This window comes from Manis pentadactyla, chromosome 8, assembly GCF_030020395.1.
Source record: "Manis pentadactyla isolate mManPen7 chromosome 8, mManPen7.hap1, whole genome shotgun sequence".
Lineage (NCBI taxonomy): Eukaryota > Metazoa > Chordata > Mammalia > Pholidota > Manidae > Manis > Manis pentadactyla.
Window position 1 is genome coordinate 13,699,436 of NC_080026.1, and position 16,053 is coordinate 13,715,488.

Genomic DNA, 16,053 nt, shown 5'->3' on the forward strand with positions numbered 1-16,053 from the left:
AAGTAATATTAGGGAATAGTTAGGCTGAAGATTTCAAGTCAGGATTTTCATAAGGTAAATGTTCACTCATTTAGAAACTGAAATATGTGGGAATAAGACAAACACACTCTTAACTGAAAGACAATAAAAATGTGAAGAACAAACTCTCATATTAACACACTATTCAGTGTATTGCCAAACAGTACTAACGATGTCCTACTGCCAGTAAAAACACACCAAGATTTCTGGAACAGGTAAGAAAAGTGTGGAATGCTCTTCTCCATGCATTCTTCCTATTTCAGGCAAAAGGACCTTAACATTTTGAGATTTCTAAAGCTGTTACCTTGTTCTGAAAATTATTATTAAATGACATTTGGGAATATTATGATAAAAATAGGCTTTTCACTATTTTCTTCAGGGTAACAAGATCCCCCAGGATTAAAGCTTGGCAGATAAAGTCACCAGGAAGCCTACTTCTACATTGTCTCATTTAATGCAAAACAAATTCTATTAATAGTCTTTATTCCATATGGAAAAGTACAGTAGTTGTGCAGAAATGAAACTACATAACAAAAGAGTAAGACGTTCACAAATATTAAGGAAACAAACAATAAATAAGCCATAGTAACAGCAGAACTCATGGTAAGCCTATAAAACATGATAAAGCTCTGCAAGTACACTGTACACACTCCGGAACAAATGTTGAAGACACCAGAAGATTCCTATTTGTACAAAACCATAATGATGCTCACAGGAACGTCACTGCAACTACTCAGTTTTTAAAACATTCTGCAAATAACTTCCCCCCATTCTAGAAAATAAATTCCACATCCCTACATATAAAACACACTCTGACCTCTCAAACTAACATTTTAACATCCTCCCAAAAGCACACCATTTTCATATAAAAATACCTTTAAACCAAGACTCATTCCTGTACCTTATCTTTACAAATGAATAATACATCAGTTTGGACTAAAGTAGCACCTCAGAGGTGTTTGTATAAATGAGATAAAGTGCTGTTGCTGGTACACTGCTAACATGCCGTAGTGACACACCAGCAGTGCAATAACCAGCAGGGATGAAGCTTACAAGGGACATGCTAATATATGACTTTATTTTTTTTAAGCTTAACTACCTGACTTATTTACAAGTCTGAATACAATTTGGCTGTTTAATATGTACAATATGTGACTATGAAGTAATGATTGTGTAATAAGGGCAATAACCAGCTGTATCTTAAGTGTCTAAATTAAATACTGCCCTTAAAGGCCCTTGAAAGGCTTGTTCCAGGAGTGCTGTCATTGTTAAAAGCAGTTTTGAGAGCTAATTAACATGTTACCAAGGATGCTGCTGTATTCTTAGTATTTTAGCCCAAATCCAACTTGACCAGCAATCATGATTCCAAATGACTTACACTGTTTCTAAATACTAAAAACACCTTAGAGCAGGAATATAGTTCTAAAAAAGGTGGTATAAAACCATTTTTAGTAAGAACTGTAACATGGAAATAAATGTTTAATGCTCTTAAGGAAACTGCTATGAAGGAAACAATACTTGGATGTTCCTGAATTTTGCTTAAAAAGAAAAACAGCTATGTAACATTAGTCACACAAATTCTGCTAGAAATCACTTGGGCCTTATATATATCTATATATATATATATATATACACACATATATATGTAAATTAAAATTCGAACTTGACTCAATGAAACTTGACAATTCCATCTTTCCAGAATACATCATCTGGATTTTATGTCATAAGTTAAACCTATCACTAGACATTTGCATTCTCTTAAGAAACATGATTTTACCACATAGCAAAGGCCAGGAGAAAAGTGATAAAAACCAAACAATTTTGTAAAAGAGAAGCATGAGTTAATGTCTTCTTGGCTGTCTTAAATTCTAACTTAACAGGTATAACTAATTCTGGCTAACATTTTTATTTATGGTGACTTCTAGCTATCAAATTTAATCCCACATTTTACATATATGAATGGCATCTGAGTCACCCCCAAGGAAAAAAGAGAAAAAGTATAGGCTAAATGGTAATTTTTCTCATGAAAGACCATTTAATTACCACAAGTAGCCAACACACTATTTTCCAAATTTACAAATGGGTCTGTGTGAAGGCTTACACATTGGACTCTATGAATGATCGCTTTGGTTTTGCTGAAGGGAGGTGACTCCTGTGGGCTTCATTGCTGACATGAGGCTGCTGTTTAGAGATGCTTTCCTGATACAGATGAGCAGCAGTTTTAGTCACCCTACTGTCTTGACAGTGGACTGGAATCTGGCACTTGTCTTCTAGCTCCTTCGCCTGTGCCCCATTGTGGACACTCGCACCCAGGGTAGAAACGGAACCGGCTTTGGCGTGGCTGGTATGTCCTGCTTGTCTGAGAGAGGGCTTCTCAGAGCTCGAGGACTGCAGGCCAGCTACCGGCGGGAGTGTCGGCAGCCCCTCCGGGCCCGGACAGCGCCAAGCGCGGCTGGGAGGGTTGCTCTGCGGCTGGAACCTTGCCGTCTTATCCATGACGCCCATGAACGGGGTACTGCGGGGCCGGTGCTCAGCCGTGCCGCTCTGAACCTGGTTAACAGCTTTGTCTTTGATTCGAGCATCTGGTCCTGAGATCCTGAAGCCATCTGAAAAACTGCTGCTTGAAGTCAAACTACTGGTTGAACTTGACATCTTTATGCTGCTAGATGGAGAACCAGAAGAGCTCGAGCTGGTGAGAGAAGCTGGGTGCCGCACGTCACTGCAGCTCCCCAGCCCGCCTTGGTGGAGAGGAGCTACGTCCACAGCCACGGAGGCATGAGACAGAAGCCTCTCCGCGGTTCTTACCTTGCTCGGTAAAGGAACAGCGCCACTGTCACCGGGCTGCAGCTGCACACTGTGGCTGGGGCCCAGCCGGTCCCCCACCTGGCCCGAACCAGCTCCCACAGCGAAGGGACCTGTGCCCTCTAAATGCTGGTTTCTGCTGCCGGCTGGAGCTGTGGAGACCCTACCCGGCATGGGACTCAGGGGAAGGTTCTGAGACGAGGCGGGAACTTTTGTGCTACTGTTTCTCAAGCCAGACTGTCCAGACCCCAAATGTTGGCTGGTTTTCACTATCTGTGCCTGCTTGGGCTGCATGACCAACCCTGGCTGAGCCATCGGCTCCCTCGGGGCCTTACTGGTTCCTGGCCTATTCTGTGGTGATACTGGCCTTATTTTGGATTGTAACCCTTCTTGAAGGTTTCGGATATATGGGGAGGGGACAGATGAAGATGGCTGGCACTTGGGAGTCAGGGAGATGGATCCTTCCTGGGGAGAAGTGTCTTCTTCGGCCTCCTTGAGATGAAGGTGGTCATCTGCTCCTGGGGCTGGGGGGTCCTCCTCGTCGTCCGAATCATTGGCTGGGGCTGGGGGCGGGCACTGCTGTTTAGGCTGCTGGCTCCTCTGGAGCTGCTTGCATTCCTCTTCTACACGGGCCAAGAGCCTCTTGATTTCCTGATTGGTGGGACAGAGCTTCACAGCTTCCCTCAGGTCAGCCAGGGCTGCCACAAACTGCCTTTATATTAAAACGGAGGAAATAATTACAAGCCAAGTAAGAACATGCTCTGAACATAACTTCATAAAATAGCTAAAAGGAAAGAAGGCCGCTGAGTGAGTGTTGAACAATTACTGTGGTGGACAGAACCCATTTAATTAGCTTGGAGTTGCTCAGCTAAGAGGGAATACTGAATTCTAACCCAGATCCGGGCAACTCCAGGGCCCTGCTATCTCTGTAAAGATCACTGGGCTGGGAATGAGGAAGGTGTCCATCGGTGGGCATCAGAATTACCCTCCCCATCCCGTCTCACCACCCACCTCACGCAAAAGTCTTATCTGACTCCTCTCTGTTCCCCATCACCATCCCTTGACGTCTCTAGTTGGCAGCTCCACTAACAATATGGGCTAAACAATCTAGGAACTTTACTTTGTAGTGTCAGCTGGGGTGGAGGGGAAAAATAGTTGTTGAAATGTCAGGAGAAAATAAACCTTCCGTCACTACTAATAATATCCACTACTGTGCCTCTTGGAACCTACCAACTTGGTATACAAAGGAATGACAGGCATCTGAGTAATGCTTATCTGAGCCAGAAGCCCTCAAAGTCCACCAGCAGCTCTAACATCACAGAAACAGAAGGCGGCTTCTCCACTCCCAGCGTTTCACCCCAGACAGTACCTGCTATTTCTCTTCGCTCTTGCTCTGGCATAAAAGGCTTCATAGGACTTGGGCTTCAATTCAAGAGCCTTAGAAGCAAATTCTTCTGCCATGCCAAAGTCCTGGTGTCAATATTTAAATACAAGAGTCAAAACAAGCACTGAAACAAGATTACAGGCAACATTTTAGTAGCAGTTTTGTTCTCAAGGTTAGCAGAGAATGTGGAATAATTTGGGAGAGACATGAATGGCGAGTTTGGTGGTTTTGTTTAGTTTTAAAGTTAGGAGAAAGTCAAAGCTTATTAATATTACTAACAGAAGAAACCAGTAAAGAAGCAAAAATTGATGATTCAGGAAAGAGAGCACAGTGACAGAAGCAGTGCATCAAAAGGGAAGAGCAGATGGAACCCAGCGCACCAGTGGAGAGGCCAGCCTCAAAGGGGCCCAGATGCGGCCTCCACTGTAACAGGAAGGAAAGCAGGTATGTGGGGAGCACAGAAGCACACAGGTCAATAGAAGTGGTGCTACAAGGAGGAAGTTTAAAAGTAGTAGAAGAAAGAAGTACTGAGACAAATCTAGTTACTAGTTACAAACTAACTGTGTTAACTACTATTAGTTACAAATTAACCTGTTACTGGCATAATCAGAACAAACATAATAAACAGTAGGCAGATTATAACACATCTGTGTTGAGCTTTATGATGCCCTTTGCTTCTGCATCTGAGGATGGGCCACTCATGACAATGTCGACAACATACAGTTGGGAAGGGGTGGAGGAACAGTTTGCATTTGCTTCCCACCATTGGGGCAGAGCAAACAGCAAACTGTACCCAAGTGCATTCTCTCAACATCTTGAGAGGTGGGTAGTGACAGTGGCCAAATCACAGTCATCCAAGAGAAGCAGCTTCCCATATGCCAGGCTCAGAAACATGCAAACAAATCAGATGGGTGGTCCCACAATTTGGAAGGGACAGCCTATACCACTATGAAAACATTCCATTGTTAAAAGGATTGGAATAAAAGGGCCACGGCTTACATTTGTCTTTCTTCGGCAGCGAGACAAATTGAGATACAGAGAAACTCTTAGTTCATTGAACGGTCTCATGTCCTCTCCAAATCCTTCTCGAGGAAACTTCCGTAAGGCATACTGGTACCTCTGGGTTGCTTCTTTCATTTTCCCTTTCTAGGATTCAAAAATCACAGAAATTGATCCTTTTCCAGAGGCTCCAAGATGAATAAGCTCCCATAACCTACAGACTCTGGTGAGGTTATTCTTCCATCATCAAAACCTGCTGCAAGGACTGCGACGAGTAGGTGCCGCAGCCACAACCAGCCCCTGGCCCAGTGTGAGCACCCGCAGCCTTAGGGTCTGCACGTTTCTGCAATATGGGCCTCACGCAGTAAGAATGAGGCTGGTTTTACAGGAAGGGGTCTATAAATTGACAAACTGATAACTACCCATTTTAATACATCAGATTGCCTTCCCTGTTACATATTTTTGAAAGCCATCTCATGAATGATCTCTCATCTAAAGATATTTTAATGCTAAATGTAATAAAAATAAAATGAAAAAAGATGCAGTTCCCTAAGGCAAGTAGAGTCTTGTGGATACACCCAGAGCTCACTACAAAATAATAATTTTTCTTTTAAGAGGAACTAAAGCACGGGCTTAAAAATCAGATCAGCACCACACGTCAAATTTTCAAGGCTAAAGAAATCCATTTGCTCCATCAGTTCTGTTGCACAGCAGGTATGAAGTCTGTTGAAAATGGCTTGGTATTTCTAACATAATTGCCTACCAAAATTCATATTAAATCCACTTCAGAGCCACAACAATATACACTCTGAACTCAATTTCAAACTGATTCCAATCCAGGAACCCTGCTGGGTCATGATATAGGCCTATTTATTTATTGTTATTTAAAAAAAAAGGGAAGAAACTAAAACATAGCAAAGAGCCTCATGGTAAAAAAGGATTAAAATCCTTCTTGTAGGATTTGTCATAATGTAGGGGCTTTGTGTTCATTTGTCTTAATGTAGGGGCTTTTTCATAGTATTTTAATTCTGTCTAATCACATACCTGGAAAGAATCTATGTGAATGGCCTAAGCATCTATCGAAGCCAGACAGACTACAGCTTCTGGGCCAGTCTGGCCTGCCACCTGTTTTTACACAAACAAATACAGTCCGAGTGGGACACACTGCGTTCATTCGCTTACGTGTTAACTGTGGCTGCTTTTATACCGTAACAGCAAAGCTGAGTAGCTGTGACAGAGACCATATAGTGAAGCCTAATATATTTACTATTTGGCCCTTTACAGAAGAAGTCTGCTGCCCTCTGCTATAAATACACTGATGACTTCCTTTGGAAATTTTAAAGTCAAATTTATATTTTGATATTTCTAAGGGAAGAGGGGAAAAAAACGAATTCAGTTTTCTGAGTATTATATATTACTTGACTACCATAAGTGAAAATATCTCTAGAAACAGTTGCAATGCCAGAAGCTTATACATATTAATGAGATAATAAAGCCTTGAGAGACTTGATAATTCTCTTCTTCTGAAAATGTCTCCTGGGCGTCTCTTTCCCATGCGTCTCATGACTCTGCTGAAGCACCTCCTGCATGATGTGCCAGTTAAACCAGAAGTAACTGCTTTCACAGCAAGGCTTCGGGCTGTAAGTCACAGTAACAGCCACAAGGATTCGCTCAGAAATAATGGTTCTCAGACACAAAGAAAAGTGCTTCCTACCTTGAAGATTCTACCCTTAAGATATTAAAGCCTGGGCGCAAGGCCAGGTTAGCAGCTCTTGCAAACTGAATTAAAGCAGGACTGCATGCATCCTGTGCAGCAGCACAGTTAGAGCCATTACGCACAAAGTGAGAGGTTGCTCACAGGCCAGTGCCACATCACAGAACAGGGCGATACCACTTACTTTATACATCACATTTCCTTCCTCCATCAATTTCTGCAAAAGTATAATCAGAATATCAGGTTTGGAAGTAGCCATCGCCCAAGCAGCATTTCCTGAAAAACAAACACGCATTCAGTGGTCCTGCAGGAAAGGAGTTCAGCACGGCTGCGACCCAGCACAGCCCGGATCACACAGAGCAGACGCCCCGCTGCAGACGACCATTGCTTCTGGGTCCTTCGGGCCTCCAGACGGCGAACGGGGAGGGAAAGGGAACGGGACACAGGGGGGCTGATCTGCCTTACGCTGAACTAAGCACTTCAGAGGGAAACTGTGCCCCGCACAAACTGTTATTCTGGTGAAAAGGGTCTGGGATACTAAGGCATCGGAGCAGGCAGGACCCACCCCTCCTTTGTCAGTAAGGACTTGGGGGGCGGGACTCGATCACGAGAGGCTCGGGCATGATCTCCTTAGTCTCCCGCAGGGCCCGTGCCTGCCGGCAGGTGATGGCGTGCAGTGCCTTCCTCCCCGGGCACCCGCGGCTCAGGACCGTGGCAGCCGCGCTGACGGGCCGACCTCTGCCCTCAGCTCACGCCCTCGGCCCTCCCCGCTCCGCCGTCCCCAGTAGGGCCCATAACCTCCCCCCACAGGCACTGCAGGGACTGCCCCGCCCCCGCCCGACAGCCTGCGTGCTCCAGAGGAGCGGTTCTCACTCAGGCGCTCACGGGAGCCCCTGTGCGCTTCCTTGGCCACCAACACCCACCCCCGGGTCGGTTCCCAGGCACCCCCGACACCCTGCCATTCCCGACTGTCCTCCAACGCTGGCCTCTGCCTTTCGCCCCCACTGGCAGTAACACTACTACTACTCAAACATTTTGGTGGCTGTGATCACGTGAGCCCCGGAAGGCGAGGAAAAGGTATCTCCCCTTTTGAAGGTAACTCTTTACAGTGGTCAGTGTACTCTAACCTGATACTAAGCACCCTCTCGCTGCTGAACTGACGTGCTTACTGACCCAGTTTCGCTCCTTTCCTCAGCAGGGTAACCACTACAGATGTGTTACGACAGCCAATGGCTCTGTCCAAGGGACGCATACCGCTGTGGTCCACGTGCTCAATCACGGCCCCCTTCTCAACCAGGTACAGCACCTGCAGGGGGGACAACAGAGGCCCTGAGGGGCGGCTGGGGGCAGGAGCGCTGCGGCTCACCGCCCCCACGCTGCGGTGCCGGAGCCCGGCAGTCTCAGCCTCCCTCCGATCGTAGATGCCTCCGGCCGCTAAGGGATCCCAGAAGGAAAATGAAGAACGCGGAACAGAAGGGGAGCTGCAGTGCACAGGTAAAACCCGCTCTGTTAAAGTGACTTTGCTACCAGTAACTCCTCGAGGAGCAGGTGTGCACTCCAGAGGGGGCACTCATATGCCACCCCACTTCCCGGGCAACAGAGATGAGACACAGTCACCTTTGCATCGCTAATTACTTACTTAGGAGGCAGGAGAAAAGCTCATGTGCTAGTAGGCTATGGTAGCAGGCCCTTCAGAAACCCTGAGATCCACACGGCCTGGAGAGAGCGAACTGGGAGTCAGGCAGAACCAATTATAACTCACTTTAAGGAAAGAGACTTGGATTATCAGGACTACAAAGCTGGCAAGTTTGGGACCATGGTGCACAGACTGATTTGATGCGATAAAACAGCCATCACTTGGACCAGAGAACCTAGGAAACCTCTTTGGCCGTTAATCGCTCTACTCACCGGGCGAGTCTACAGCCAGCCTAGACTTTCATGTGCATCTGACAGAGCCTCCCAGTCTATACGCTGCTCAAAAGGACACTAGAGGGATTAATACCCAGAACACACAAAAAATTCCTCCAACGCAACAACAAAGAACCCAAATAACCAAATGGTAAAACAGGCACAGGATCTGAACAGACATTGCTCCAAAGATGATATACATATGGCCAACGAGTTCGTGAGAAAATGCTCAACATCCCTGATCATCAGGGAAATGCCAATCAGAAAATCAGAACCACACTGAGATGCCACTTCACATTGTTAGGGGGCTGCTACCAGATAAGCTTTGGAGAAGAATGTGGAGAAGCAGGAACTCTTGTGCACTGTTGGTGGGAATAAAAAAATGGTACTAGTATGTACGGAAGGACTTCAAAAAACTGAAAACAGAATTAACTATTTGATCCGGCAATCCTACGTGTGAGTTATATCCAAAAGAAAATGGACAGATCTTGAAGAATTTGCAGGATCTCAAAGAGACATCTGCACACCCATGTTCACGACAGACAAGAGGCAGAAGCAACCCAAGTGTCCACTGATGGATGAAGGGATACATACAACTTGGCATATGCACACGATGGAACATTATTCAGTCTTAAAAAGCAGGCAAGTCTGACACATGCTATATAACATGGATGAACCTTTGAGACATTATACCAAGTGAAATAAGCCAGTTACAAAAGGACACATATTGTATGATCCCACTTACATGAGGTACCTACAGCAGGCACCTCATAGAGACTGAGAGTAGAAAGGTGGTCACCAGGGGCTGGGGGAAGGAGGAATGAGGACTTGTCATTTCATGGGTATAGAGTTTAGTTTTACAAGATACAAGAGTCTGGCTGCTCACTGCACAACAATATGAAGTGCACTTAGCATAACTGAACTCTTCCCTTAGCAATGGTTTAAGATGGTAAATTTTACATTTTTTTTTTACCACAATGAAAAAAAAATGACTAGAGAACACTAAGCTTCTTCACTCTCTAATGTTGATGAGCTTCAGGGTTTGGTAAGGTAGCATGACTGAAAAATACAAGTGTGGACATGTGAAGTTTAGTTAAACAGCTGTTTTTGCAAAATCAACATTAGGAACAATTTATAATGTACAGGAAATTGAGATCACTTAACTCTAACATTATGGCCTTTAAAAGCATCAAGGCACAGATGTGCAGGTTGACGACGGCTTTTGCTCCAAGGTCCACAGCTTCTAGCAACACAATGCCTCCCCAGTGAGTCCTCATATTAGACAAACTTAACTATTCAAAAATGACAACTCACAAGGAGCTGAACATGCCTCTAGCACTTGCCTGGGAAGTGGAACCAGATAAAGACATCGTTTCTACCTTGAAAAACATTTTTGTAGACTGTAGTTTATTAAGGCTTTATCCTTTCATAACTCAGTTAGACAGGCATTTGGCAAAGAGATAAGGAGAGTACCTTAGGTACTTTATATTATTTCTAGACACTGCCACACAGATTAAAAAACAAACCAGCTAATTATTTGATTGGTAACTTTTCATACGTATGAGAAAGTGTTTTTATAAATAGGAATTCTATTTATATGTATCACTCTAAGAAAATAAAACCACATAAATGCAGTCTGTAATCACACATTTTAAAGCTTTTAAGAGTCTATTAAAATCCTTACTACAGTTCTGGAATACACTGCATGCCAAAGAATTAGAGATGAATGAAAGACACGCACGGCACCCGCGCACGCAGTGAGCGCTGTCAGGCACGTGCACTGAGGAATGGTCAGCAGGTTCTGTGCAGTGCAGCCAGCACACAGACGGACAGTGGTGTTAGGTAGGTAGATGGACATGAGCAGCCGGGAAGGGGGAAGATAAGGTTCAAGGAAAAACTGCCCAAACTCTGCCCAGGAGGGGGCCACTCTGCAGACAACAGAGGTTTTGCTGGGAGATTACTTCCTCGCCTAACGGGACCAGGGCAAACCGGTCCCAACGTGGGCACAGCGGACCGCCTGCAGGTACTCACCGTCTCTGAGTCACCGTAGAAGGCGGCCAGGTCCAAGGGAGTGCGGCCGTTCTTGTCCATCTGATCTATTTCGGCTCCTTCCTTGACCAGAAACTGGACCACTGCCCTGTGACCTTTCAGACAAGCCCAGCTTAATGCCGACAGACCCTCTTTGTCCAGGGAAGAAAGCGTGGCACCTGAAAGAAAAGCCCATTCACAGGACATGAGCTCGGGCAAGACGAGGCCCAGCAGCAGACCGTTTCTGGCCCAACGCCCGGCCTGGAGCACCGCCATCAGGCGCTGGGAAATGGGAAGCTAGCTGGCAAAGCCCCGCTGGGGGCACAGAGCAAGGGTGTGGGCTTCGCTACCCATTCCCTCTACTGGCACCAGGTTAGAACGCCTCCAGTGTGGGGCTCAAAATGTCAGTGAGGGGACACCTGAGGGCTGGCCAAGCCCTTCTCTGCCTGCCCAGGGGGAGCCCGCAGGGCCGGCAGCACTGCTACCTTCAGAAAGGAGGAATTCCACGGTGCTCAAGTGCCCTTCGCAAGCGGCCACCATGAGGGGCGTCCGGCCCTGCTTGTCACTCAGGTTCACGTCACAGCCGTGGCCCGACAGCAGCCGAACGACCTGAAAGAAACGCTCGGGATTACAATCTTCCTGCTGCATTTCAAGTCACATTCTCTCTACCCGGGCGGGTTTTTCCACCTTCAGAAGTACTAAAAGGATCCTCTTCTCTTAAAAACCCCTCTAAGTTGCATGACCAGTGGGGCCTGTAAAATCTTCCTATTGTGTTTCTTTAAACAGAATCTTCTTCCAAATTAATACTCCTCTGAACAGGCCCGATTCATTGTTGTATCTATAAAACACGCACATCCAAGGCAGACACAGCAATCGGGAGGAGGGGAGATGCCAATCATGATCAAGTAATGACCAGACAGCCAGGCAGGGCACACGGGACACATGAGCAGAACCGACAGGGGGCGAGCATGGCATGGCTCCCGCGGTGGTGCCGGGCCACCTTCTGCAGTGAGGAAGGGCCCAGGGCGAGGGAAGTGGGGCACAGTCTACAGTCACCCACAATATGAAGCGGCCTGCTTTTCTAAAACTCAGCTTGGCAGGTGGCGTGATTGGGTGATTTTTAGTAAAGCTTCCTGGGGGGTATTCTCAGATGCAGAACCATGCTTTTAAGTGGTATAGGGTGATAAGGCTGGGGAACAAAACCAAAACACCAGGAAGCCATCTCACAGCACCACTGTCTCAGAGGTAACTGCTTTATGGGGGGCCAGCGGGAGGGTTGCCCAGTGTCCCTTCTCCTGGCGCGGTTTGTTAAACCCCTGTAACCGGAAGTAGCACATTCCCATTGCTGTCTTGTTCCTGATGCCTGACAGGTGCTCTCCAAACCTCCCCATGACCGAGGAAGCCTGGAGACTAGGAGAGGGCACCGCAGAGGGGTGATGAGGGGGACAGAAGGGATGGTACAAACAAGCTCTAGGGAATGGAAAGAGGAAAAGCCAAAATCTTCTTGGCAGGGAGCTCACAGCTCCTGGCCGAGGAGCTCTAGGAATCGGGACGCAATTCCAGGATGCAAACAGGGGTCTAGAAACGACTCCCTGTAACAGACATGCTCAGATCCGTCTGCGGCTGTGTGCACCTTGGAACCAGGCCTGGAGATGGCACGGGGCTGCTGTTTATAAACTGAAGGAACAAGTGACTGAACTGCTGCTCTTAAAGACCCTCTGCTCCCTCGGAGTAAAGGGAGCAACACACTCCCCCCAGCGAAGGCAGGCAGCCTGGGCTCCAGCGCAGCACCGGAGGGAAATGTGTCCTCTTCCAACGAGCACCACAGAGCCCCTCTTCTTCCCAGTATGTTGGACAGATGAGGGACATTTGCGTCACTACCCACCCCATCTCCCCAGCCCAGTTAGAAGGAGGCAGCTATGTGTCCCTACGCTGGTTACCAGCCTTCCTCCTGGTGAGCAGCCTACAGGGCTGGCTGTGTTAGCCGGTCAGATGTTTGCCTTGATCTAGCAGTACCGACAGCGCGAGCAGAAAGGGACAGGGCTCCAGGGCACACGGGCCACACTGAGCTCTGCCCCCCTCATTGTTTCTGAGGCATTCAGGGGCCCCCAGGTACCGGCCAATGTCCCTGGCGTGCTGCACAAAACAGCGGCGGGACACCTCTCCTGTTAGTCCGAGACACAGCAGCTCCGTGCGCCAGCAGCAGCTCGCAGACCTCCAGCTTGCCTCGTCCAGCAGCCGCGGTCAGGGCTAAAGGGAAGGCACAGGGGAGGGGCGGGCCGTTAGTACGCGGTGACTGCAAGTGGCCACAAAGTCTGTGACACTCCCCCCGTGGAGAGGAAGGGGACTGCGGATCCCACGCCCTTGCATCTGGGTGGGCTTTGTGATGGGATGGCTTTGACCAACAGAAAACAGCAGAAAACCAGTGTGCTGGCCCACGTCAGAGACGGCAACGGCACTGCCTTGGACACTCGTGCCTGGAACCCAGACACCACGCTGTGAGCAAGGCCGAGCATGAAACCCACCGGAGGTGCCAGGCAGTCATGGGGATGCCAGTCCCAGACAAGCTCTCAGCAGCAGCAGTCAGCAACACATGGCCGTGTGCGTGCACCACCCTGGGAAGGGACCCCAGAGCCGCTAAAGTTATGAGAACACAGAAGGGTCATCCCTATTGAACCTGGTCCAAATTACAGATTTAGAAGCACTAAGATCTTATTTTATTGTTGTTTTTTTCCACAGCAAGAGATAACCAGATTATAGTGCAACACAAAGACAGGGTCGGTCGGCAGTGACCAGTCCAGCCTCCCACCCTAAAATACTAAATTTCAATCAACAGGAACTAATAATTCCTGAGGTGGTCAAGAGTGTATCGCATCATTCCTGCCTTTATGGAACTTAGAGTCCCGGTAACACTTCAGGAGTCTGGATTAAGAATGTCAAGAAAGCAAGACCGGGGAATAGGGGGTCTGACTGTAGAGGGCCTTGGGTGCCTGAACAGCCAGGTGGGCCCCGACACAGTGAGCAGCCCTGGAGGCCAGGGCACTGCGGGGAGGCTGGCCAAGGGGGAGACAAAAACGGCTTGAAGGGGAAGGGACTACGGGGCAAGGGTTCTCATGATGCCCCCCTCGTGGTGCCTGTGCCTCCCCAGCTCCAAGTCATGATTCATGACGGGGGGGGGGCTGATAAAAACAGGGGCCTCTGTTAGGTCGCATGCATCACCATCCCGAGGAAAGGACAGTAGTAAGCTGCAAGGACAAACCCTGGCCAGTAAGACAAGCTCCCAGAGCAGAAGAGGACAGGAAGGGGCTGATGCGGGAGATGGAGCCCTTCAGAGTGCGTGTCCACAACAGAGGAGTTGGGGAGGGCATGCCGCTGCAGCTCTCTTCCTGGTGCCAGTCCGAGGCGACTTTGTTTTTAAATATAGCCTCACACCTACAAATTTCCAACTTCTGGAACAGATCAGGGGCTCCTACGAATAGTAAGACATCTCCGTGTGGAAATCAGGAAAGCACAGGAATAGGCCTGTCACAAAGGGTGAAAGCCAAACACCAACAAACCTGTGAAAAGTGCCACACCTCACGGGCAGCCCAAGTACCTGAGAAATGGTTGTGCCACACACACTGCTGGCCAGAGGGGACAGGTACAGGTCCCACCGCCCAGCCACCCCACAGGCGTACCTGTGCCTGGCAGTGCCCTCGAGTGCACTGAGGGCCGTGCGCTTGGCAGCACAACCTGGAAGCAACCCAGGAGACCAGGAGCTGACGCAGAGCGCATCACACTCACGGTGCAAACGAGAGAACAAATGCAGCAGCATCCATAAGACTAAATGCAATGCCAGGGGTCAGGCTCCCAAATTCATCAGGTCAAAGAAACACAGTGCACGGAGACCGAGCAGATGTAGCTGGGGAACAGCAAGCCACGGCAGTCCGTGAGGTGGCCCAGCGGGCGTCCACCATCTAGTCTGCCTGGCCACGGTTTAACCCCCTGGAGCCACACAAACAGATGTCAGCCTGACATCTGGTCCCGCTCTCCTGCGACAATGAACAGTCCCTCCGAGGAACAAAGAAGTCTCCTCGGGCCGTCCCCAGGGACACAGTGCAGTGAGGCCACCTCTTTGCACACCACAGAGAGGCACCCACATCTGCCTGCCAGGTCAGGTGCGCTCTGCTTCCATCCCAAGTGAGCAAGCCAGGCAGTCCTCCTACTGGGCACCGGAGGATGTGAGGGCCAGGCGAGGAAGATGACATGGTGGGAAGCCGGCCCACTCCCTCCAGAAGGCGAGCCAGCTCTCTCCGCCCTGGCCCCCAGTCCCTCTGAAGCTGGGAATGGGTGACCCGAGCAGCCCATCACGGGGCAATCTTAATAATGCACAAGACGAGCCACTTGTAACAACAGCTGCCATCCGCACTGATTTTCTGCAGACGGTGCACCCAGGACTAAACAGGCAAGTGGAAGCCTGGCGGTGGGTGTGTTCCTATCTGTGGTGCACAAACTGGCAGTGCATCCACACTTGTGATTTAAGTTGTAAATAAATTCCAGATAGGGTAGTATTTATATCCATTTTATATGCTGATGCACTGAGGTGGAGGTGGGGGTTCCCATACCCCAAATGTTTGAAAACCAGTGGCCAAGGTGATCCTGCTGTACTCAGTGTCCAAGCCAGTCCTGGTCCCTGCGGCCCCAGGCACGCACAGCACGGTGCCCCACACGATGCTCAGTTGAGGGCGCCTGAGTCCCCTGGGTCTTGGGGCACTTCTATACGTGTTCGACACCTGTGAGGGGCTGGGGAGACCAAAGACCTGGGCCTGCTGTTCCTGTGTGGCTTCCCCCTCCCCCGGTTTGGGTGACCAGGCAAGGCCCCACGCAGGAGTGAAGGCGCCGCTGCAGACAGGGTCCTGCGGGCCCATCCATTTGATGAGGCCTGAGGCTCTGATCTGCCACATTCCAATCTCTCATCTGATAAACAAGTTTCATCCGCACTATAAATGGGGTCTTTAACTCAGGATTTCTGTTGCAGCTGCTACTGAATTTCTGCAACAGCACCTCAAAAATGACAGCCCAGCACTGAAAATAGGGCCATGTGTTTACGGAGGCGCCAGAGAAGCCAGAAGTGGGAGCAGCTGGCAAGCAGACAAACACGCCCCCCGAGCCTGGCGGCAGGGCCGGCCTCCTACTCTTTACAGCCCCTCTTGCTGGGCAT

The 16,053-nt window shown here is 48.7% G+C and overlaps 1 protein-coding gene across 14 annotated transcripts in view; it reads right to left on the reverse strand.

Moving 5' to 3' along the window:
* Nucleotides 1-453: 453 nt before the first annotated feature.
* The window catches only part of TANC1 (tetratricopeptide repeat, ankyrin repeat and coiled-coil containing 1), a 224,211-nt gene continuing 208,611 nt past the window's right edge, over nt 454-16,053 (reverse strand). For all 14 annotated transcript variants that reach the window (XM_057505538.1, XM_057505535.1, XM_057505534.1 and 11 more), the window contains 8 exons: nt 12,970-13,103; nt 11,339-11,462; nt 10,857-11,032; nt 8,091-8,223; nt 7,102-7,193; nt 5,204-5,350; nt 4,190-4,290; nt 454-3,532 (listed from right to left, as the gene is read on the reverse strand). In XM_057505538.1, the coding sequence (XP_057361521.1) occupies nt 2,116-3,532; nt 4,190-4,290; nt 5,204-5,350; nt 7,102-7,193; nt 8,091-8,223; nt 10,857-11,032; nt 11,339-11,462; nt 12,970-13,103 (2,324 nt within the window). In that variant the 3' untranslated portion in view covers nt 454-2,115. The remainder of the gene's footprint in view (nt 3,533-4,189; nt 4,291-5,203; nt 5,351-7,101; nt 7,194-8,090; nt 8,224-10,856; nt 11,033-11,338; nt 11,463-12,969; nt 13,104-16,053) is intronic.